Source organism: Dunckerocampus dactyliophorus, chromosome 4, assembly GCF_027744805.1.
Source record: "Dunckerocampus dactyliophorus isolate RoL2022-P2 chromosome 4, RoL_Ddac_1.1, whole genome shotgun sequence".
NCBI lineage: Eukaryota > Metazoa > Chordata > Actinopteri > Syngnathiformes > Syngnathidae > Dunckerocampus > Dunckerocampus dactyliophorus.
The window spans coordinates 14454225-14479774 of record NC_072822.1 but is presented as its reverse complement, the minus strand read 5'-3'; the positions used below and the strand labels follow the sequence as shown (position 1 = coordinate 14479774).

Here is a 25550-nt window from a genome sequence, read left to right as displayed (position 1 = left end):
CCTGCTTGTTGATTGGCTGACGAAACAGAGGTTGAAGGACACTACTTTTGTCAAAAAGAAAGCTGTCAACAGGGAAACAACTCTTATTTCAATTTCAGAACGCCATTCTGTCGTTAGGACATCGCACAACGGTGTCCTTAAAACTCGGTAGGTCTTTTGAGGTTGTGTTTTTAAGCGCCACATAAAGCTATAACGCGTTTATTGTCGCTGTTTCAATTTTGTGGCTAAATCACTGTACAGTGCAGGTATTTATTCATATTCACCGATGGTATCACCACCCTACTTTCAACTACAGTACTTTGTTTGTGTGATGTATTTACAAGGTACCAGCAGAAAACGGCAAAAAGTGAATTCATACATTTAGAGCTAGCAGGGTGGGGATTCACATAATTTCCGGGGTGTTCTGAAAGCATAAAACTTCCATATTGTCACCTCTCCCAAATGTTTCCTTTAATTCCACTCGCAATTAATTTTGCGACAGTTTAGGTATTCATGTCATATCTTAATCTGCTTCAGTCGCCTGTATTGTTCATCACCCTTAAATCTGATGACAGCAGCAAAATATACCTTCAATCTGACAAGTTGCATGCTTTGATGAACAGAAGCAACACATGTACTCTTTTTTTATGTAAAATGCAAATCATTGAATAATTCATACTTTAATAAGCAGTCATTGCATTACAAACATTTTAGTAGAACGCGTTTCATCATTCTTCATTTAGTGCAGGGGTGTCCAAAGTGTGGTCGGGAGCCATGGTGGCCTGCGGCACATGGTAAAAATAAAATTAAACAAAAAACCTCAGCAAAAATGGGGAAAATACAGCTAAAGGCACTATGTAAAGAGAAAACGGCTTGAATGTTGACGCTGTTAACCAATAATAAAACAAAACTTGGTCTTTAATTACACTGTACGTTTTGAACCTTATTACAAAATATTTAAAAAACGTGATACACACATGTATACAATGGCCCCCGTATTCCATGAATTTTCAATATGCGACCCTTGGTGGAAAAAGTTTGTAGTTTGTAGTAGACATAATAACAGTAATACTGTAAATAAGCCATTTAAGACGTAAATAAGACTTGTGCTGGTGTGTGTAGTAGCTATGAAGGTGTTCGAGCAGAGTGAGTGGTGTACAGGAAGTGATGTCGCGGGTTCAGAGTTGCGTTGTATCTTGGGTGCGTTACGGCTGCAAGAATAGCCCCTGTTTGTACTGTATTAGGGATTTTTATTAGAAATTGTTGTCCCGTTTGTGAGATCATTCAAACCCCCAATAAAACCCTGTCTTTGAATGCATCTTTTGAATGCCTTTTATTTGTATTTTAGTTATTACTTATTTATGCTTAATTTTTTTTTACTTTGGGTAAAAAATACATGACTTTTCTTAAATATGCATATGTTTTGACTAATAATAGGCCGTGTTCAACATATGAAACAGAATGATTTATTAATCAATATAATTTTGAACAACCGTGATGATAGGGTGAAGCCATGCAGTTCGAACCGCGAAGTGGCGAAGGATGACCATACAGCCACGAATACCTCTACTCTGGTCAGCATCATTATCAATCTACTCAGTACAACACATATATGGAAAATGCAGTTCAGAACATTCAGAGAGAGATTCTCCCATCCCACGAAAGCAACCTGATGGAAAGTAAATGTAGTCAGCTTTCCCAGGCTAGTCAAGTTATCTCGCACGGCAGCAAAGTTAGAACATCAGTATCTAGCACACTCTTAAAAACATTTAATTAAATGAATTGTTAATTTTCCACGGACATTGTGAGAACATATCAAAAATCTCTGCAAAACTAGTTCTCATGTTCATTTTAACAACACGGTGAGGGAGGTGATAAAAAGAGAACGTCCAGTGAAAGGCCGTCTTAATTGTCACAGCCTCTGTCGCTGCCTTTACACTTTCTACTCACCAACTAAAGAACAGCATTCTTCATAATTAGTGACTGTGTAACCTTTCCCTTCAGACAATCCTTTGTTTTGCTTTGTACCTCTTAAATGCAGTGATATGTTTTTTGTTTTTGCATGTTGCTAAGACAAGAAATGACAATGCATGCAGAATGAAGAGGTCAAAGGCTGTGTGTTGAGACTGCAGGGGAGCTATTGTGGGTGATTTCAAAATATCAGTGATTGCGTGCGCTGATGGAGCAAGTGAACAGATGCCAACAGGAAGACTTCAGGATTGACTTTGAAGGTTTTAGTGCAGCTCACCATTCCTGACAGACAGCTCTGTTTTTTTGTAATTGGACTGTCCTTCTGTCATTACTGCAGGGTCATCGTCCCTGCACACCAGATGTTACAGTAACTAATTAGTAGCTGGCCCCCCTTTATGAGGTTAAAGTTGAACCCTTCATCTCCCTCATCTCGCTTGGTCTCTTCCTGTAGCCACACCCCTTCTTGAAGCACAAAGGGTCAACTTTAATCTGCTGTGCAAGCTTCTTTATGCACGGGCACACGTGCATGTTTCGGTATGTCTAAGAGGGAGTGCAGTTTGTCAGCATATAAAGTGGAAAAAAGGTAGGCAGGGTTCTGACACGTCATAACTTATTGCATGGTGTCCAAAGGGTCTCATTTTCATGTTTCAAGCATGTCCAACGAGGCTCACTGCTAGTTTGTTCCCCCTCCATGTCCACTTTGTTTGCCCTTTATTTAAGCAGGGATGATGGTCAACTCACTTCTCACTTCACATCAGAGCACTAATCCCCTTTTCTGGCTCGGACATCCGTAATCAAGTGAAAGTTCTTGAGTTTTTCTGTCAGGAAAAAAAACCCAAATACTTTATATCCAATAATTTAAATGTACAGTTAAATAATGATTAATGGATCTCATTGCAATCCTTGTAATTGACAATAGGTGGTTTCTGGCAGTGGAGTCACTATAACAGCTGATGCTGCTCAGTTAGTTGAAACATTAGCTTAAGGGCACGGTGACATTGCTGAAGGAGTGCGCACAGCACTCATGTCAGCCACTTCAACCACAAAATAATGAGTTGGTAATTTGAAGTAATGTTAGCTTTGCGTGTTGTGGTCTGAGCTGTCCCAGGATGATTTAAAAAAAAAAAAATAGCTTCAGTAACAGTGTTTTGCCTTAATTTTTAGCATTTCAAACTTGCACCTGATTAAAATCATCACTGGCAAGGCTTTGCTCTTAAATTGGGCAAAAAGCGAATGTCTTGAATATTTACACCCACTTTTAGAAATATAAACTCTATCTCAGGGGTCACCAACCCGTCGATAGTGAGCAACTAGTCGATCTTTGGGACTTTGCCGGTTGATCATGAGAATATTAGGAAAAAAAAGATTATTACATGAGTGCCCTCGCCTCCCGGAGAGTGACCAACAGGCACACATGTTGACCACTGATCATGCCTGTATGCCTTGCCGCTCTCCAGGCACACAGCCCGCAAGCTCCAGCCAGGAGCCCAGTCCCCAAAACCCGACCGGAGGTACCATGAGCGAGTAGAGAGTAGTTTGCTCATAGAGCCGACGCCACAAGCGCGACCCTGACGAAGATCCACAAAAGTAGGGTGCCCAAAGTGTGGCCCAGGGAGCATCTGCTGGCTAATTTGTCATTGCATCACTGCAGAAACAAAATAAAATGTAAAAAACAGCAAAAACTGTAAAAATAGAGCAAAAGGCACAATGAGAAAAAGCTGAAATGTTGACGCCAACAACGAATAATAACACAAAGCTTTCTATTTAAATACAAAGCTTTACATATCAATCACTTTTTTATTTACTTTAAAAACCTTTCTATAAAATAAATAAATAAATCAATATATATAATTGATATACAGTATACATAGTATATATATATATATACTGTATATAGGGGGGTAGATCTTGTGCAGGTTCACAGCCGAGACCAGAGATCTTGGGCTGCGAAAGGTTGCTGACTACTGCTCTATCTGGATGTTGTCACTGAATAAAATGCAACAATTGAGGCCTCAATTCCACTTATTCCAGCATGTAATTACTTTGCTGGTGGTCAGAGAGGCCACACCGCAACACCAAAGCTTGCCAAAACCTGATTATCTCTGTGTGGTTCCATTGACTCAGCAACACCCCCATCGAAACATACACAGAGGCTTTTATTCGAGAAGTAAAACATTGGAGCATTTTGATGTAACGCTAAGATTAAGGCAAACTTGCAACACTAAACTGGTATAATGGAACTGTATGAATCATATTCATTTGATTTTGTTTGTTTGTTCAGTTTACTGCAGGTGAAAGTGACACATGAGGTATGAGAAGTACAGTCCAACAGATTACTGTGGCCACAGACCCAGGGACCCCTTACTTTCTGTGTGTGGACTTTGCCATGGACCTTGGTGCTGGGTTCACGCTAGCTCTCTCTAATGGCAGCTCTGCATGGATTGGAGAAGGTAAAATGAGCCATTTAGAACTAAAATTTTGAGCTGAAATCTACTAATCTCACACAAAAACTATGTCCCAATTAAGGCTGAAGTTTGCAGTTACTCCTCGTGCTTGTCCTGGTACTGCCGTTTCTTCCAAAAGTCATGTTAGTTTAATTGGGATGTAAATCTCTTTGTGGTATATTTTAACAACAGAATGATTCAATATATCCGATACAGTGTACAAACAATACAGTTTGATTTGATACGATTCAACGGTTACATTTACATCAGTCTTACATTATAAAATAAAGGAGCCAATTCTATAAAAGTGGCATTCTTACAGTATTTTCAAATGTGTAAAAGAGCACATCATGTCCCCAAGCATTCTGTAAGGCAGGGGTCCCCAACAACCGGGCCGCGGGAAACGTTCACGAGCAATGATTAAAAAAAAACATTTAGGAAAATAAAAAAATCAAATAATTAATAAATAACTACATCAAATTTTATGTAAATTGATATCAATTTTGGAAATTTGTGCCATTATTTTATTAAAAAAATAATATACAGTGTCACAGGCCGCACAGTGGTCTAGTGGTTAGCATGTTGGCAAACACAGTAACAGTCTGGAGAGTGGGAAGTTCTGGGTTCGATTCTCCCCTGGGCATTTCTGTGTGGAGTTTGCATGTTCTCCGTGCGTGGGTTTTCTCCGGGTACTCCGGTTTCCTCCCACATTCCAAAAACATGCATGTGAGTTTAATTGGTGACTCTAAATTGTCCATAGGTATGAATGTGTGTGTGAATGCTTGTTTGTCTATATGTGCCCTGCCATTGGCTGGCGACCAGTCCAGGGCGTACCCTGCCTGTTGCCCGAAGTCAGCTGGGATAGGCTCCAGCATGCCCCCGCAACCCTAAAGTGGAGAAGCGATATAGAAAATGGATGGATGGATGGAGAAATTTCACAGTTTTTGCATGTTGAAGTTGTTTGTTGCGAGCGGCCTACTTTGTTTGACGGCCTTTGAACGTGCCATCTAACTTTCTCCCACAGACAGACAGACTGCTATACTGTGATTTTCCCTTTTCTTTCACCTCTTATTTGCTCCCAAATTCTGATACTATGTAGGAATGCAGATTTGATGTAGGATGTAAGATTTGATGACGTAATTGAGTGCTCATGTGCATATTTGTGCGGTGCACCTCTCTGAAAAGCAAACTCCAGGTTCGTACTGGTGGATGGTGGGTCTGTATTCATTTAGTGCTTTTATTTTGATGTTGCTCCTGTCTTAGTTTTACACAGTACATAATAAATAAGATAAATTAGATCACCATAATGTACATATGTTTTGCCGATGTGTTGAAAAGCTTTCCCGGTCACTCGTTTTGCCGGGAGCCCAGGCCCAGGCTCTCGCGTTGTTTAAGAGACATACTGTCAACCAGTTATTAGTCTTGCAATACCCGTTGCATGTCTCTACAATCGATTCATCTAAGCAATCATGGCTGATTCTTTTGAACCAGGAGGCTGCTTCCGATGCAGCCGCATCTCTCGCTTGTCAAACAGGTTTATCGTACACAACCCTATTAATTGGTGATGCCAAATTGGGCAGGTGTGAATGACAGTGTGAATGGTAGATTGTCTATGTGATTGACTGGCGGCTAGTCTAGGGTGTACTTCACCTCTCACCCAAAGTCAGCTGGTTTAGACTCCAGCTCACCTGTTACCCTTACCAGGATAATTGCTGAGAGAATGAATGAATGAATGGGTACAGCCTCTGAAGGATGCGGCCCCTGAATTGGACAGAGGTATAGCTTCAGACACTAGCATCTGTAGCGTGCTGTCTAGATTGGCTTGTCACCTGCTCAATCAGTCATCAAGATGTCTAAACCGTTGTAACACCTGGCCCGGCCCCATCTTAAAATATTGGTTCTCTTTAACGAGGGGGACAAAAGTAAAGCTGTTTCAATAATCACTTCATTCCTGTGTTGCAGTTTACAGGTGTATAAAGTAGATTAACCAGCATAAGGCATCTCCTTGTATGTGCACGCCTGAGTTGAGTGTGGGCACCCACTTTCTGTGGAAGGACACCTGGAACATAGGTGCTCCTTAGTTTTCTATTGCTGTCCATCTGCAGCGTTGACAGGATGGGATGGGGCTGGGATGGTGCTGTGACAGCTATGTGTGGGTTCCTCGCTATCCATGTGTCTGCGTTTGATGTGTTAATTAGGACCCTTGGCCCTCGTGTGAGCAGCTGTGGAACAGCTGATGACATTCCTGTCAGCTTCCGTGCATGCTTCCCTTTAAATTGTCTTTCACATACATTCTACATAATTCATGTTTGCAATTTTGGTCTGCAGCCTACCATTAGCCCTTTGTTTACTCTCCAGTTTCTCTCTTGTGTAGGACTTAGATAATCTTGCAAAAATGCAGAAAAAATGCTTTCTTTTTTCCAGTTTCAGAAGACGATGTGACGAGGGAGGCCAATGGCATGAAGGTCCAGAGAGAGAGATATGTTGAGGATCTTCTTCAAGCACTGACGGGAGGTCGAGAGGGAAGAGGAGTGGGGAGAAGAGCAGATGACGCAGACATGTGTTCTTTCCAGCTCACTCCAGATTGCAGTCAACTCTCATATCACAGAGTTTGTGACGGCGTTTCGGTAAGCAAACATCTAATGGTTATGAGATCATAAAAACACAAAGAAGCACAGACTCAACAATGGCTGTTTGCAAATGTATTTCATTGAAATCCAGAGTGAATTGAGCTCATGAATGCAATTATTTCCTCGATTGCTTGAAGGTGGCACAAACTGCCACACGTGGTGAGTTTCCCAACAAATTCAACAAAATATGTAAGTCTGCAAAATAGGTCAATAATATTGTATTGCAAGTTAGTCCCTGATTACTAATTTGATACTACCGAGTGTACATGACACAGATGGAATACAAAGCCAACATAAACAACAAAAAATAACGTAAATGCATTTAAATTTGCCTTTAAATTCCTCAACATCAAGTGCTGCGACTACAACCAGCATTTTTCCCCAGGGATAAATACATGCAATAACATCCAAATAGAAAGGAAGTCATTTTACAGGGGGCTGTTAAGAAGATAAGGTTTATAGTCTCCACATTATTGCAGAAATAGAAAAGCCCACTTGCCTCCAGGTGGCCGTGGACAAAGCCACAAGATCGAAATCTTTCCATTTGTTGCCAGGAGATTGGGCTCTAATGGGTGCAGCCTGTAAATGGTTTGGCAAAAAAAAAGGTTTATTAACTGAACTTTAGCTAAATAGCCGGGCAGAGATTGCTTCCAAAAAGTCCCTCAGGTGAACATACATTAGCTGTGGTGGTACCACATGAGAGGATTGAGTTTTCACATGTTGGGCTCCTGCAGTTCTTCCACAGTTTACAGTGAGTGGCTGTTTTGATTGAGTACAGGTCACCGAGCTCTCAGTGGATCTTGTTGTTATTCATTCAACTGTAGGAGGGTGCTGTTTGCCTCCAGGGTGCAGGTCACGCGGAGTCCTGGGGTGGATGTGTCGACAGAGGAGACAAGAAGGAGAAAGCCACGGGGTTAGGAACACTGTCGAAGACCATAAAACCCTGATTTATGGACAGGAGCGTCCTAATCCCCCGATGTTATACACCAGTTGATTAGAGCCATCCCCCTGGCTTTCTCCGTGGGTGTGTGGGCCATGTATGAAAGTGTGCTTTCACACATATGCGTCTGTGACCAGACATGTACAGGAATACTCCTAAAGAGTCAGCCTTTCTGTTCTTAAGAATTGCGTTTTATTTATGTGGCATGTGATTTTATCCCAACAATTATGAATGATCTATGTTGTATTTTTTTGGTATTATGAGGCACACCTTCACAATCTAATAAAATCCGATGTAATAACTTTTTCCCTTTACACAGACACAAATTCAAATTGTTCACATTCACATGACTGTGCTTTTTAAAATCATAAAAAGTGTGTCTTTGCTCCTTACTATAATCATGTTGCATTTTCCACACTCACCTTTTTTGCATCAAGTGCAAACTTTGATTCTTGTTTAACACCTGCTTCATGTCTTCTCTCGTTCACTGCACCCCCACCAACATGTCAGAAGTTAAACAGTGGAACATATTTTCCAGCCAGATAATTTGAGGGTGCAGGAATGGCCAAAACTTAAACACATTTCCTTTAGGAGTAGAAGAAAGGTGGGTCGGGATAAAACAGGTGGTGAACTTGACCTTACATTAATATTTTATGAATATGACCTTAGAAGTTGTAATGATGAATGTAATTTGGGTGTTTGTGGTTAAATTGCCACTAAACAGGTGTTCTACATTGCTGAGACAGACATTATCTTCTCCTTATTGCCTATTTAAGTACCAATCTGTCATTGGGAGAAGAATAAATACTTCAACACAGACTTTCACCCATCCAGACTGCTTCTAGTAAAAGTGATTTAGCAGATCCTCTTTTGTGTGACTTCACAAGTTGACTTTGCTGGATTTTAGTGTAGTTCGTGATGTTCCAATGTACACTACCGGTCAAACGTTTTAGAACACTCCAATTTCTCTGGAGGAAAAACCTACATTTTTAAGTGTTAGGATGGTCTGTCTGTCTTCCATTGGTAATTCAATTTTTTCTTGCCATTAGCAACAAATTACTTTCTTCAGTAGAATGACGTTCAACTGATGTTCACGAGGGAATAGTACTACAGTGTGTTTTGAACATTGCTTTTGTGCAGACAGAGGAGGTAGTTAGTACTCCAGATCACGGAACACCTGTAGGAATTAATTGCACCAACTGCCAAGGCTTGATCAACCTCCAGTTCTGCTGAACAGCTTTAAGATGTTGACCTCATTTTGTGGTCCCTGAAACAGACCTTTTTGTGTAATTCTGAAATACACATTATTTTTCAGTTTTGGGTAGCTTTACCCTTTTTTTTAACCTCTGGCACTTCACCACTTAGCTTTGTGCCATTTCAAGCTATGCATTGGACTTGAACGACTTTAATTTCAATAAATAACTCGAAAAATTGGGGTGTTCTAAAACTTTTGACTGGTAGTGTACGCCATCACATTATTTACCTACCTAGAAATTTTAAATTGAATTTTAAAGTAAATTAGAGCATGTGTATTTTATTTATATTATTATATTTTCGTTCAATGAAATAAACATTTACTTGTAATTTGTGTATGAAGCAGATCTCCACTCAAACAGGGTGGTCATTGCCTTTGTTTTGCTATTTTGTGGTAATTTGTCATTAGAAATGAGGCATGATGTCTGATTTGAACCGTTTAACACTATTCATGAGCTACCTCATAATAACAATAATAATAATAATAATAAATAATAAACATTCACCTCATGGCGTAAATGTGTAATCAGCAACTAAGTGAAAAGAAAATATCACATTCATAACATCAAATTTATATATATTTTTTAAATAGCTGTTTTAAATGTCCCCAGTCCTAGTCCTCCTATTAAGATAGTTGATTCATGCTCGTGCTCGTGTCAAAATGGAGTACACTACTTGGCTGCGACCAGCAGAAGTGCTGTGGAGTCAGTTTCAACTAATTTGTGATCTAAACAACAACGATGCGATGTCAGCTATGGGAAGTTGAGCAACATACAGCAAGATTTGTGCTACATGACAACTTCTCTGGGCAGCATTATTCTGGTCACTACGACATCGGCATAAACGCAGGAGTGCAGAACATTCAGACCTCTTGTTCATTTTCCTCACAGTCAACCAGGAGAATGTATTCAAGTGCTGACTGCACTGTGACTTAGTTGTCCTCCAATTAATCATAACTTAATCAACATGTTGCTCATCTTTACAATGATTTACATAACATAGCATAACTCCTTAAATTGACTTTATTTTACATAAGTCAATCTCCTGCCTTGTTTACTCACTGTTTTTAGCCTCTCCATTGACTGTGGGAACATCTGTGTTATCGGGATGGACTAGCGGCTATCGCCCCGCACTTCCCGGTCTTTATCTGGCCTCACGCCTCTGCATGCCGGCTGATGGCTCTCATCTCTGCATAATGCCCACACTTCCTGTGCTAAGCATGCTAGCACACTTTCAGATACTTTTATTCTGTCATTGTGCCACTCTGTGTTCTCCCACTCACTTCCCTGCATCCTTTGAGACATTAGTTAATGCAAGGACATATCAAAAATACTGTCACTGACCGGGACATTCGGTACACCTGCATGCAACTTGTATCAAAAAACTCTTTTACAGAGCTAAAAATGCTCAGTGTTTATGGTTCAGAGCGATCAGAGCAATATGTTTATTATAAGAGCTCTTTACTAATATGTGCTGCTGAATAATTTTTACTGGGTGGTGAGCAAAGGATGTTTATGTACTGTGACCTTTGTGTTTGGGGTGTTAGGTTGCCAGCAGTGTATTTGATGGTGTTATAAGCAAAGCTTTGTGTCGTCTTTGCCCTCAGTGTTGTTATGGTATCACTTTCCACGGGACTGTGTTCATTAGGGCTCGTCTTTTACACCTTCTTCTGCCCTATCTCCATGTGTTTGACCTTATGGTCTGCCTTAGCTGTCTGAAGGCACACACACACAAACAAACATTGGACCCCCCACACACACACACACACAAGCATACACGCGCACATCAGATCATATTGTGATGTCTGACATGATGAAGTTAGATTCGCTTTTAAGATATCTTGCTGCATTTAAATGCGATTGTATTTTAATGTTTTCACAAAGTCAACGAACACTATGAACGCTGTACAGGCCGAGCCTGGCCCTTTAAGAAGAATTGTGTTGTTGGAAGTTGAATGTTGTAGTTATGTGCGTTAGAACAAGGTGGCGGTGTCTCTTTCTCTTCTCTCTGCACCGCCCATTGTCTTCTGCATCCTGATTGGCTGTATACCATTGTCAATCAATCTCCTTCGAGCCTTCTCCTTTTGTGATCATTGCTAGCAAACTAGCTAACCGTGTGAGCTGCTTGCTAAACGGCAATAAACAACAGAAGAAACAGAAGACGCTAACCATGTGACACTGAATGCTGTATGTTTGTAAGTTTTCTCCTCGACAAAACCCACAATGTCGACAAATCGTTCTGCAACCAAACGGCAGAGGAAGCTAGCCATCGCACAAAAAGTGGACATGCAGAAAGAAGGTAGAAGTTGCGGCTGTAGGGCGCCATTACAGAATAAATTAATCTTCAGTAAATGGAGGACGACGAGGAGGAGAAGACGATGACAGGAGCAATATGTTTTAACAAGGATACAAAAATCCTACAGCAGATTGGCACTAGGACGACAAGGCATGGTCAAAGGAGTGAAGTACGTGCGCGTCACTCAATAATTTCTTGTGTCCAACCTAGTAGGTTGATCATTAAAATTCAAACGAAATTTGAACTTTGAGAGTGTTTAAACAAGAGAGAAATGTGAGGAAATGTTAATGCCTGTCTGAGAAAAGTGTATAAAGTGTATGGTGAGGGCTTTTACAGCCTGAAAACATATATAATAATTGTAAAAAAATAAAGTAAAAAAAAAAAAAGTTTAAAAAGTTTAGTTTTAAAGCTACTTAACAGATTTCACTTATTCCAGGCTGTTTTGGGAACCTATCCCTCGCGATAAACACTGTATACCACTTTAGGTACAGCTAAACAATCTAGAAACTAGATCCTATACAAGAGCTGTATACTAATTTTTACTTTAAAATAACAACAATGTTAGATTTTAAGAATATGCTTATTGTTGTGGTTGTAGTTGGCAATGGTGTGGAATGGTACTGCATTATACTGAGATATGTTTCTAATATTTTGCAGCAGTGGAAGGGTCTAACTCAAGACACCGTTCAGTATGACACACAAACACAATAATAAACACATTGCGCAGGTGTCAGGTGTGTGCGTGCGCGTGTGTGTGTGTGTGTGTGTTGGGGAAAAAAATGGTCATGAACTGTACAATATCACATATGATGACAAACAAGATGTATTTGTTTTTTAATATTGTTGGGTTCACTCATCTCTGACCTAAAAATTAAAAAGGTGAAGTTGATTACAGACTAGTCTTGGATATTTTTATTTGAGGAGTAGCAATCACAAAGAAGTGGCAGTGGGTTGTGGAAATGAAACAGCAGTGGGACCTCCCACACCTTGGCAAAGGCAGGCTGACCTTTAACTTTATCTCTGTGTCTCAGGGGAGAAGCAGATGCTCAAGAAAATAAATAGAGGATTCAAAACTCCTCTGTTCTTTCCACAAAGAACTAAAATCAATAAAAAACAAATTCCATTTGCCTGAAGCCTATGTCTTGGGTGTATTTGTAGTTTTATCACTTGTTTCGTGCATTCTTCCTTTTAGGTATAATTAGCTGGATAAACTTTTAGTTTGGCATTCACCTGTTTATGACTGTAAGTCTTTCAGAATCCCTGAAGGAATTACGGTAATCCTTATCTATTTGTTGTGAATGTTGTAAATATGGTTTAACACTACACAAACAATTACAATATAATTATATAATTATATTGCATCATTATTTTCCCCCTAAACATATACATTAGAGTCATGGGCAAAAATATTGGCATGTCAAAGATACCAATATTTTTGGCCATGACTGTACTGTAAGTGTCAACCAAACACAGTGGTTAAAATCAATCACAGACATAGAAAAATGTTAGCTTGTCCAGTCTGCGAGATCTATGCTGTTTGACAGAGTAGTGTTTTGACAAAATCCTGCTCATTATTATAACGTCTACATCAATAATGGATGGCTTTATTACAACATTTCAGGTTTGCTGTGTCACACTCCCTTACATTATCTAGCATTAACCTTCTGATTTATTACCAAATCATTCTACCTTTGATGTACAGTAGATGACAGGCAGCAGCAGGTTGAGGACTGGATTAATGGAAGATTACAACATTGAGATGAAAGCATTTGCAAGTAGAACTCATAAATTATATATGTAATTATTTTAGGTACATAGTTGTCTTACAGTAGCATGGCACTTACTGTGTACCTTTTAATCCAGTCAAGGCAAAGGGTTCATGCACTTCCTGGACCTGCACCAACAAAAGCCACTTTTTTATGTAAGGATGCTCCCATCAGGGTTTTATGGTTTTAAGGTTATCTGCTTAGCCTTCTGATTGTCTCGCACATACGGGCGAGTGTTGTTCACAGGGCTGCGTCAGCTGCCGTTTGACTGATGATCACACACGTATTAAATTAAAATTTTTTAACGTGCTACCCATGCAAGATAGTTTTCGTGACGTGTTGGCAGACATGATTGCTTATGTTTTGGCATGCGCACTATGAAGGAAAGTGGGATGCGGACGCTGCCCAAAACGTTAGTTAGGGCAAGACGGTACACTCCACGCATCATTGCGGGCTGCAACAGTACTTAGCCACAGGTGATTGGCTTTTGTGATCGCCGTTGAAAAGCATTTATCGGCATGTGCCAATCATGTGATTTTTCACAGAAATCGGCCGATACTGATTGGTGGCTGATCAATCGGAGCATCCCTAGTTTTGTGTTATGAGTGGAACATCTCGTACAAACTCTGAATCACAGCTCAATATCACATTTCATCTGAATCCCTTTGCAGAGCCTGCATTGGATCAATGTGACGTCGTTAGTTGCTCTGACTTTTATGAGTTTTTCAGAGCATCCCTCTTCTTAGATCTCGGGTGGTCTCCTCTTGTGTTATTTCCACTTACAATACTTTTTTTGTTTTAATGAAATCCCTAATCCCTTTGTTGTGTTCAGGCTGGCCAGTCACTGCAGTGGAAGTCACAAAATAGGAACAGTTTGTACAGAATTAAGTAAATTTACTGTGAATTTAGACAGAATCCAAACCTCACTGACTCTACTAATTTAAATGTCAGCAAAGAGCAGACTTTTTTTTAAGACTGTTAAAAGACTGATGCCTCTTTTTGGTCATTATCACACTTGTGCTTTTGCATGCTTTTCTTTCAATCCATCACCATGATGCACTTGTAATTTCTCCTATTTTCAGTGACATCAGTGCTTCAGAAGCTTTATGATGACCAAGAGAAATCGAGAAGGAGCAGGAGCCTTTGAAAGACCCTGATGGAAACAGACTGTTGAAGGAAAAGAGGATAGATTGAGGCAGACAGTTTTCAACGTGCAAGAGCGATGGAAAGCAAATGTCCACTCAAGATAACATGTTCACCAGTGGAAAGGAAAACAGCTGTGTGGCCAGCCAAGGCAACATTGGCCCTGGACAAAAATGACAAGTGTTTTATGAGAGCTTTTGAAGATGGCAGCTTTATTACAGTGAGTCTGAAACCTTGACACAGCCCAGTTAAGATTTAGCACCTCATGACCGTCTGGTTTCCCAGAGCATCGCGATTATTACCTTGGCGTGTGTTTGAATGGGCAAAGAGGGTAGTTGCAGGAAAACGGAAATCGGGTGCATCATCTCCAAGGCAGCAAGCAAACAAAATTATGCAATTAGTTTGAAGTTTACCATTCACCTACTTAGGGTAGCGCATCAGGACCAACCAGTGGCTCACTTGGGCTCAAACCCTTTGGGTTTCAAGACAACCACTCTTGTACCTGAGCTAAGCTGCTCATTACAATGTTGACTGACTGGGATGCGCCAATCAGGGTGTTATGCTGCTAATTCAGATGCGAGTTTTTCATGGGACTCAGAATTCCTGGCTGCACCCCTGCTATTGGCTATATGATATGAAAAAAGGAACCATAACATCACCTTAATTGAGACAAGAACATATTTTACTTACTTTTTCAAGAGAATATATAGAATATAGAATATATTTCACTCGTGAAACTTACAGAGGATGAGACGCCTTCTTTGAGCAGACTTTGGATGTGAGAGTACATTGGTAGAGCTCTAGCAGGACTTCCAGATAAGTGAGAGGACACTGGCAAGCCTGGTGTCTTCCACTGCTGAGAAAGACTGGTCATCTTGTCCAATTAATTCAGTTATTTTTCCGGTTATTTGCTTAGCCTTCTGACTGTCACGCAGATACGGACGAGTGTTGTTCACATGGCTGCATTAGCTGCCGTTTGACTGAAGATCACACCGTGAGCCTTGAAAACTCACCATACTCCGTCAAGTGGTTGTTATTCAAATGCCGTATTAAATTAAAGCTTTTTAACCTGCTACCCCGCAAGATAGTTTTTGTGGCATGCGTGTGCAGGGTTTGCTACACGTTGCAGATGACTTTCGCCAGTCTGTTTTTTGTCTCCTCCCGTGTGTGGCGCCCATTATGTGTATGCGTTCTTTCTTCTTCTATAGTTTGGTATGTCATGTGCATTACATTGTTTTCACCCAGTGATCCTTTCCCGTCTGGATGCGACTATTTACTAATCCGGAACAGCGTGGATGCAATTCTTTTTCAAATCGCAAAAAAAAAAATCCCAGGAACATTTCCGTGTGGACATGCCTAACTCAGTGCTCCTCAAAGCTAGTGCCAGCAACTCATGCTGTGGTTTGTACAAATAAACAAGTAAATATTATCACATGGTGGGGGAATGCCTGTTGTCTCCTAGGGGAGCAATGGCAAAAATAACAGATAAGAAGAGAACCAGTGCCCTAAGTGGTGTAAAAAAAAAAAAGAGACAAAAAAGTCCACATAAAAAAATCATTCACACACTATTAAGTGCATACCAAGGCAAAAGGTGGTGCTATAATGACAAAAACTAACACTGTTTAATATATTAATTGTATTTCCATGTTGTTTTTCCACCTTTTCCAATATAGTCCATTACAATATGGCATCATGTAAATGGAATACATTGTTTCCCTTCATGTTTTGGCAGTTGGCAACCACTTTTTTACGTGCAATATTACTAGCTTCAGAACTGACATGGTACTGAGAGCAACTTTCAACGTAACATTTACAACCACCGTTGTCTGCATTTTATTGTTTTTAAATTTTATTATTAACTTTGTATGCTCCTTCTCTAAGAATTACATGTAGCATTTACAGTGATGTCTTATAGGTTGGAACATCCTATACACATGACAAAAAAAAAAGCTTTGTATTTACACACAACAAATGGTTTTGGATTTCTTTACACTGGAATTCTGTTTCATTCAAAACGGCTTGAAAAACATATGATTTAAATTCATGTTCTTGCAGGCATGGCTTCATATGAGCCAAATATGCAATTTTTTCACAACACCTTAGTCAGTTTTTGAATCAAAATATGTTGAACAAAAAGCGAATGAAGAGGAAACTGTTTGTTGACTCTCCCAAGTTCAGCAGGTTAGCAATGAATCCCTCCTGTATTTCTCCCAGACAGACGAAAACACCTCATCATCACATACAGTCTCACACTTCAGAGAAAATGTGAGGTCATGGTTTGTTGCACCTTCGTCCTGCAGATCATTTTGAGATGGCACACAAGTGCAAATGTTTGCTGAAATTTGAAGATTTTGAAAGCCTATCTTTTTTTTTTTCCTGTCACAGACGTTTTGATTATTTCCTCTATGTTCCGAACGAGGAGATAATGTAAGCTTCCCAAATGGAGGCTTACATTTTAGAGTCTTGTCTACGAGACTTTGTCCATGCACAGGGAGCCAGTTGTACATGTAGTACATGAGCTGTCTGTGTGTGCAGATTCAGCATTGTCATCCTCCCACATTGCTGAGTGAGAGCCAGTATTAGCTTTATTGCCATAAGTCTATGTGTTCAAGTGCTATTTTACCTATTCCCTTTTTCAGGTGCACTTGGGTTCTTTGAGGCTTCAGCCTGCTCCACACCACTTACAGTTGAACCGGCAGATGATAGGCCAGTTGGTCAAATGCAACATCAACCTGAAGAAACAAAACTTGCTGCTATTGGAAGAGAACCGTAAACTGAAAGAGGACCATGAGCACATACTCCAAGAGTAAGTTTTATTTTTGTTGTTGTTGCCTTCGAATGTGAAGTTGGCAACAAATGTCAACACATGACAGAAAATATTAATAATATTCATTAACAGTTAAGAGTTGTTTGCTTACAAACTCTTTTTAGCATTCCCTGCCAGCTGTTTTTATGCACAGCAGTCACCCGGTATGACATCATCATCGGTCGCCCCTATGAGGTTACACCCATTGCTGCAAACTTGACTTGTGATTTCTTGGAACTGGCGCATGAGTTTCTGGGCAGTTGTTTGTCTAGGTAAATTTAGGGAGGATTGCCATGTGAATCCATGTGAGTTAGGTCACCATCACGGTCTTCTGAGCAAATGACTCTCGTGGGGGGGAAGACAAACAAGTATTTTCCAAATATATTACGCATGTAGATGTTTGTGTAAACCTTTGTGTCTGGGTGTCCCTAGGCTCCAGCAGCGGGTCCAGGACAAGGAGACGATGGAAAATGAGCTCTACTCCTATTTTGTTATGGTGCTAAATGCAAAGAAGGCCAAAATCAAAAGCCTGCAGGATTCTCTCCGGCAACTCCAACCGACCGCCAGCTTTCACAGGAAACAAAGGTCTCAACAGCTTCCAATGATTTCAGACATATTCTGCACATTTTTTGGTCATAGAACAAGATTCTATATGAGAGGCTGTTAGGCTCCAAATCCCCACTGATTTACAGTTTTGGGGCATGTTTTTTGCAGAAAAGCAAATTGTCTATAGATATTATTAAAATTCTGAAAGTTCACATACACTACCGAGCAAAAGTTTTAGAACACCCCAATTTTTCCAGTTATTTATTGAAATTCAAGTCATTGAAACCAATGAATAGCTTGAAACAGTACAAAGGTAAGTGGTAAAGTGCCAGAGATAAAAAAAAAAAAAAGGTAAGGTTACCCAAAACTGAAAAACAATGTGTATTTCACAATTACACAAAAAAGCCTGTTTTGGGGGCCACAAAATGGGTCAACAATTTAAAGCTGTTCTGCAGAAATGGAGGTTTATAAGCCTTGGCAGTTGGTGCAACTAAGTCGTATAGGTGTTCCAAGTTCAGGAGTACTTACTACCTCTTCTGTCTGCATAAAAACAGTCTTCGGAAAACACTGTGGTACTATACCCTTGTGAACATCAGTTAAACAGCATTGTACTGGAGAAAGTAATTTGTTGCTACAAAAATGGCAAGAAAAAAGGGAATTAACAAAGGAAGAGAGACAGAACATCTAAACACTTAAAAATGTAGGTTTTTCCTTCTGAGAAATTGGAGTGTTCTAAACCTTTTGACCCGTAGTGTAGGCAGCTTCCAATAACTTCACATGGATCTTTTACTGTCTAGTGAATATGAAAATTGCATGTGTTGTCTAATGTGCATGATTGATACAACAATATATTTAACTGATAGTTTGTCTTTAAAAAATCCCAGCAAGATAAATTATACTGTTATTAATTGCATTTCTGTACATTTTAAATACCTTTTACATCAACAGACAAATTGGTTGTCATGTACAATCTGATCATATTTTAGTGGACCCTTCCATTTAATAGGATAAATGTAAAGTCAAAGTAGTCATAAAAAAATAAAAGTATGATTATTATTTTTACCCTGATTGACTGGCTACCAGTCCAAGGTGGACACCACGTCTTGCTCAAAGTCCCAAAGGGATAGGCTCCAGTCCATCTGTGATGCTAGGATAAGATGTTGAAAATTATGAATGAATGTCCTTTATATTAAAATAGTGGTTGATGTACTGTAGATTGAAATTGTAAATACCAATGTATGGAGTAATGCACAAAACTTTTTCCCCAGTGCCACAATGACATCAGATCAGAGTAGGCCCCACCTCAACAGAATGCAATGGTTGGCTTATGTAGATTTTTATGAGTTTGCTTTATGTCGTCCAGTATTGCTTTGCAGTGTTGGGATGGAAGACCTTACTCATACTCTGCCTGACTTTGCCACCTTTCCCTATGGTTTGTGATACACAATAATGACAGATAATTTCCCTGTGTCTTGGCCAAGAAAATGTGGGGGTTTCTGTGCGCTAAAGCTTATTCCGGTATAAGTCACACATGATGCAGACAGTTCTTCCTTTGTCACACTTTTCTTAAGGAAAACTGACACAGCTCAAAGTGAAGATGATACTTGTGAGAAAAGAGAAGAGTCCATTGAGAGGAGCTATCCATCACTGGAACCAACCATCCTCACCACAGGTTTGTATTTTATCAGAGGCAAAATGACTGCAGACCATTATAAAGTATGTCAAGTGACAAATACATGCACCCAACAGATTACTGTAGGTTTACTCCATATGTTATATGTAATAATATGGATTAAACACCCCCCCCAATCCATTAATCATTAAATAAAAGGCTGTCATAGATGCCTTTTGTTTCTCCTGATCCATAAATGCATGGTTGGACGAGTTTCTGTGGAAGAACCTGGCCCCGCCTTGTCAAACACCTTTGGGACGAACTAGATAAGAGATGGTAAGCCAGCAGCAAGATCATTGACCTCTGACTTGACAAATGCTCTGAAGAATTGTCTTTTCTCCATACTATATATTGATATCTACATTTAGTTGTTCCATGCACAAGAACTAACCGTCGTTATTTTTTCCACTTTACTCCTGATGTTGTCATAGTCGTGCTCAGTAACGATGCAGACTTTGAGTGAAATTTAATAATTGGCCTTCTGCCAATTATTAGATTTTACCAGGTAGTGACGTTGACAGTTGAAGGTAACTTATTACATAAACAGGGCTTCTGAATGTAAAGAACATCAAGCAGAGCGATACCCCCAGGTAGATAACTTGTGGGAACACAAGTGAGTCATGCTGTGAAGTTGGCCGTGATTGCTTCGACGCAGGCAGCTGTAAGGTGGTCTCCGACTTCCTGCGTCACACAGCAGGCGTGATGTCACAGCTGATGAGTCATACATTCCCACACCCCACCGATGGAGTCTCCACAGATCACCCTCCAATTTCTGTAAATCTACCCCATGCACCACGGCCATACACCCTCCCCTCCACCGCTGGCAGTCAAAAGCGTGCCTTTGAAAATCACTCACTACTCTTGCATCAATTAACTATTCCTACTATTCTCCACTATTATACATATGTTTTCAAGATTGTGTGCGTGGGTGTGCCTTTCTTAGTGTACAGCTGTGTGACTGTTTCTGGGTGTTTTTCTTTTGGAACAAAGCACTGTGGTAAAAATGAATCATGTATTCATTGCAGTTACATTATGCTAATGACTGTTGTACCTGTATGCATTGTTCTTCTTGTTTACTATATTCCGGTAACCCTACAAACCAATTAACTATCTCCAGCAAAGAACAGTACAAACATGTTCTGTATCATTGTAAAGTTTGACCTGACATCTTTAACAAAATAGTCTGTTGATGTTTTCAAAAGCACCATGAAGTGATGTACTATGAAGGATTTGTCCTAATTCATAATGTCTGTTCAGCGTTGAATACTATTGATGCAAGATTGCAGAGGGCACTATCAAATCACACTAACCAGCAGATGAAATTGTTTCTCAGTCACTATAGTCAACTAAAACCTCTATTTACTTCCCTTTTGTCTAAGCAACAAACAGTATTTAATAACACAATCTGACGCAAGAGCTACAGATGGATTAGTAAATTGTAAGTAATAGGGGTCTATACATATATATACACACACATATACATACATATATACACTAGGTCCCCAACTTACGAACATCCGACTAGCGAACATTCACGGATACGAACACAAGCCGACTGGTCTATATTTTATTTTATTTTGCCTTGTAGTCGCTCAATCAGTGTTTGAGTACATGCTTGACCAGTAGAGGGCACTGTGACACTGCTAATGGGACCAACAGAGGAAGCATTAGAGCTAATGGGACCAACAGAGGAAGAGTTAGACGCTGGGGAGATAAAGCTAAATGGAAAGCTAAATTGTACAACCCGGACAGAGCGTGTGATTAAAGTTTATGAAGAGTTAATATGCCCTCTTAATTCTACACCACCCACAGAACACTACCTTTTTTAGAAGAGTCTAATGACGATGACAATTTGTCCTTTTTTCAATTACTCCTCCTCCAACTTCGCCACAACGACGTATGCTCGACCACTCCTCTTCAAAGGTAAATAACATTTATCATTACGTATTATTATTTCACTTTTATTATTGTTTTTTCATTAATTATCTTCGTTTAATATTACTACTGCATCCAAACTCATATTTACATACATACACATATAATGTATATGTATACACGTACATGTAGTTCCTATATAATTGGTAATATCACCTTTTCCCCGACTTAAGAACAATTCGACATAAAAACGGTCGTCTGGAACCAATTGTGTTTGTAAGTTGGGGACCTAGTGTGTGTGTATATATATATATATATGTATGTATGTATATATATATATATATGTATGTATATATATATATATATGTATGTATATGTATATATATGTATATATACCCACACACACATATTATTTCACACATGTGAAATAACACACTTCAAGCATAATCATATGAAATCATAAGAAAAATTATCAGTGAGATCGCCACGATCCACACACTCAACCATTTGTAAAAAAAATGTGGTCCTTTTTGCAAATCTTGTCAGTCAACTTCAAAAATGCCAAAAAACAAAAACATTTTATTTACTAGCTCTATTTACTAGGTTGTTGTCCTGTAAATGCACCCTGAGTTTGCATTTAAAAATGTACCCCACCTTCAATAGGCTTAAATAGGCAATACATTTACACCTTTGACATGCTCGGCCCTTGTTTGCCCTAAGGCTGTGTTTTCATTTAGTAGAGGTCTGATAAAAAAGACTAATGAAAGAGCCGAAATGGGGACAAAGGAATAAACACACCCTCCAGGTTTAGTATCTGATAGTGACAACATAGGAAGCAAATCACCCACAGTGAGGTGCCTGGAGATAAACTAGACAGAGATGAAAGTAGGAGAAGTCAGCACCAAGTGTTTGCAATGGATAAAATTATAAATAATGATCTGGTAGTCAGCTGCAATGTGATGTAAAGTGGTGAAAATACACCATGTTCATTTTATTACTGAAACTGTTTTGAATTCAAATCGCCTCACTGGATTCTTTGAATTTCCATTTATCCATCACGGCGGCTCAATCTGTTCATCTTTGAATTAGAATAGGCTAGCAGCAGTGTTAAAGGGCAAACAGGTGTGTTTGTGGCTCTGTCTGTATAGAAATCCTACTTTGACCCGGCTTGTGTGGAATGCCAGATCTGTATTTGCGATAAAGGTCACACCACTTCAGAACAGAGTCGAGCGTGGTTCGTCATTGTCCTCCTCAGGCAAAAATGCCCAAAACTGCCACAAATGTGCCATGACTGACACTGATGGAGAATGTTTAAATGATGATGATGATGAGCATCTTGGGATTTTGCAATGGAGTGGTCAATAATTCCAACAGTGTAGCGGTAGACAAGACATCTCTGTGGAGGTCCTGAGAAAGACATTTGAGCTTCCACGTCAGCAGTCTGATGGGAATGATAAGTGTCAATTTGTACCTACTTGATGTACCTGTGTAACATATTGTGAGTATTGATGTTTTTTCATTCAGGACATAGTGAGGTGAGCCAGGGATTCTCAATGGACCACACCATGTCTCTTGATGACAATGTACAAACAAGAAGGAAACCAATGGAAACACTCGACTGCCAGACCCCAGGAACGTCTGACATGGAATGAAATCACAGGTTTATCAGACAACCAATGAGAGGCCATAGTTGATGCCTTGCTTCACTTCAAATAAAGAACACAGGTGATATTACAGGTGTTTACTATGCACAAAAAAACCCTGCAAATTATTACAGTATTTTCAAGTTAAATTCTTTTTTCATTTTAGTTTCTGTTCGCTTAAAAGTATTTTGAATACTGTCAGACTGTCCTTTTTTGTCACCACTAGTATTACAGCAAATGTGTTAACACAGAAAATTTGTTTTTTTAACACAAAATATTAATAAGTGTTTTAAAGAACAAAATCAACAACAACAAAAATCAAATGTGAGCTCTATGTTCAGCATTTTTTCTATACTTCCCTAAATACTATACTTATACTTATACGATACTATACTTCTGTTGTTGTTTGTGTTTTGGCTTTTTCCCTGTAATGGGTCATGCAATACTGTAATAGTTTGTATTACAATCCAGGTTTAAGTACATCTCCAAAGAAATATCAAATAAATGCGAAACGTCTTTCATTTTTCCGTTTCCTCTTCTTCAGTGCAATGACAACAATGCACATAAACATCCAAACACTAAATCAAAAGCAGTTTGGATGAACTAGCTGCCTGTGGAGCAATGTCGCAAGCTTATTTTGGCTTGTCAACCCCAACCCCCACCACCAGTCCTTGTGGGGGTCCCCACATTTGATCCAAGATTGTTTCTGAGATTCTAAGAAACAATTTCACATCTGGATTGTTTTAATTGTGGCTCAGCCCTCGTGGAGACCTCAGCGCTGCTATAAGGCCTGTGCTCCGATGTATCACTTATCATGAGAAAAAGAGGAACTAAACGCTCCCCCTGAGGTCTCTCGGGACTGGATGGCGTTGCTGCTAATGACTTGGAGAACGCAGTCAAGACTCCACAGAAGGAGCATGGAAGTAATTTCTCAGCAGTTCGATGTTGCCCTGAGCTCAGCGGCCTTGGCTTTGAGCGAGATCGACGAGAGAGTAACAACTTGTGCAGGAAACACCCAGAAAACATGGCGTCATCACTAAGCAACCAGTGTTGCTTTGTTGCAGTGTATTCATCATGCTGATTTCACCCCTTTCCCTCCTCACTATTTATGTAAAATATATGCTATATCCACCGTGTTGGTGTTGGTATTGTTATTCCATTGTTCCTTGACCCAAAGAAGCTAAAGGGTGTTAGGCTGAAATTAATAGGGTTATTTAGTCTTTCACTTTCCTCCCCTCCTCACCACGCGCCTTATCTCGGCTACCAGCTTCAGGTCCTGAGGTCATCGCAGTGAGTCTCCTCACTGACAGCAATGAACCTAAGGAAACCTGCCCACAATCCTTGCAAGTCAGACCATTCCACCTTTGACTCCTGCACCTCCCCGCTGTCCTTTATGATTCCAACTGAACGTACACGGCTGCTAGGAAGCACCACGTGGCTGCCATGATAATCCCACTGGACAATCCCCATAGGAATGTCTTTATAAAGCCAAAACGTCCATGTGTCTAGATCAACGCCAGAGGATAGTTTATAGATGAGAGTGTAATATTGTCTGGTAGATGTGGAGACACAATGGAAGCGTATATGGAACATTTCACTCCCTTGTTCATTTCAGGTTCAATATATAAATATTTAAAACAATGATAGAAGAGTGTTCCCAGGCAGCGCATGCAAGCATCATTTATTTAAACAAATACATTAGCCTTTACAGTAAAATAATACTTTTCGATTTCATACATTAGATTTTTTTCGTCCGTTAACAATGTGTTATCATGAATATACTGTAAATTGCTGTGAGGTTAAAATATTATTACCTTTTTATTGCAAGAATATGCCAAAAAATAACTGCATAACCTTGACTGAAATAATTAAACCAACATTTTAACAATTACATTCAGGCAGGCTTTGGATGGACACTCCAAGAATGTGAGGGTCATCCAACAGCACAAATGATCAACATTCTACATTTTAATTACTGTGTATCATACAGTCACGGCCTATTTTGACTGTATTTGTGTTAACTAACACTTCTTCTCCTGAACCGCCACACATAAAAGGTGATAATTTGTCACAACATGCACCCAAGCTGTGTTGCTTGTGCTATTATTTTTCTGCCAAATACACCACAGGGTGGTGCTGGTATTAAACCCCACAGTTTGACCCCATACAATCATGACTAAAAACATTGGCATGTCAAACATGGCCAAATTGAGCTATGGACACTTGTCATATTCATGGTGATATTTTATCATTTACAATCATTCCTCGTTTATCACGGTTCATTTCTTCCAGACCCGACCGTGATAAGTGAATTTCGTCAAAGTAGCATTCTTTCTTTATAAATGTAATACATTGGTAGTTAGAAAACCTGTTTACGAGCTTGTAAACACGTTAATGAAATATTAAAATACGTTAACATAGTTAGAGCTCAATATAGTAGATCTAATCAGAGAAAATAAGCCATTTAAGACATAAATACAACTCGTACTCGTGTGTGTCGCAGTAAATGTCTTCTGTTCTGTGTGGAGGACAGGAAGTGACACCAGGGGTTCAGAGTTGAGTTTTTGCTGGATTACAGCCGCAACA

General features: G+C 39.7%; 1 protein-coding gene across 6 annotated transcripts; it reads left to right on the top strand.

The window, feature by feature from the left end:
- Positions 1-20: 20 nt before the first annotated feature.
- Positions 21-23755, top strand: LOC129179822 (DNA repair protein XRCC4-like). 6 transcript variants are annotated; one of them, XM_054773570.1, is made up of 9 exons: positions 65-147; positions 1484-1553; positions 2288-2533; positions 4232-4400; positions 6819-7021; positions 17062-17228; positions 17661-17813; positions 19346-19446; positions 22846-23485. In XM_054773570.1, the coding sequence occupies exons 4-9, from the start codon at positions 4262-4264 to the stop codon at positions 22971-22973; spliced, it is 891 nt and encodes a 296-aa protein (XP_054629545.1). In that variant the 5' UTR covers positions 65-147; positions 1484-1553; positions 2288-2533; positions 4232-4261; the 3' UTR covers positions 22974-23485. The 6 variants fall into 6 exon arrangements, 5 of the variants coding, with proteins under 5 accessions (XP_054629544.1, XP_054629548.1, XP_054629546.1 ...); XR_008570064.1 differs by lacking the exons at positions 1484-1553; positions 2288-2533 and adding an exon at positions 23509-23755 and having other exon boundaries at positions 21-147; positions 22846-23046; XM_054773571.1 differs by lacking the exon at positions 1484-1553 and having other exon boundaries at positions 31-147.
- Positions 23756-25550: the final 1795 nt, after the last annotated feature.

Coding starts and splice junctions, on each gene's coding strand:
- LOC129179822 (XM_054773569.1), top strand. CDS start 4,262: ATGAGAAGTACAGTCCAACAGATTACTGTGGCCACAGACCCAGGGACC. Junction 17,229..17,660: donor CATGAGCACATACTCCAAGA/GTAAGTTTTATT, acceptor GGGTGTCCCTAG/GCTCCAGCAGCGGGTCCAGG. Junction 19,447..22,845: donor ACCAACCATCCTCACCACAG/GTTTGTATTTTA, acceptor TTTTTCATTCAG/GACATAGTGAGGTGAGCCAG.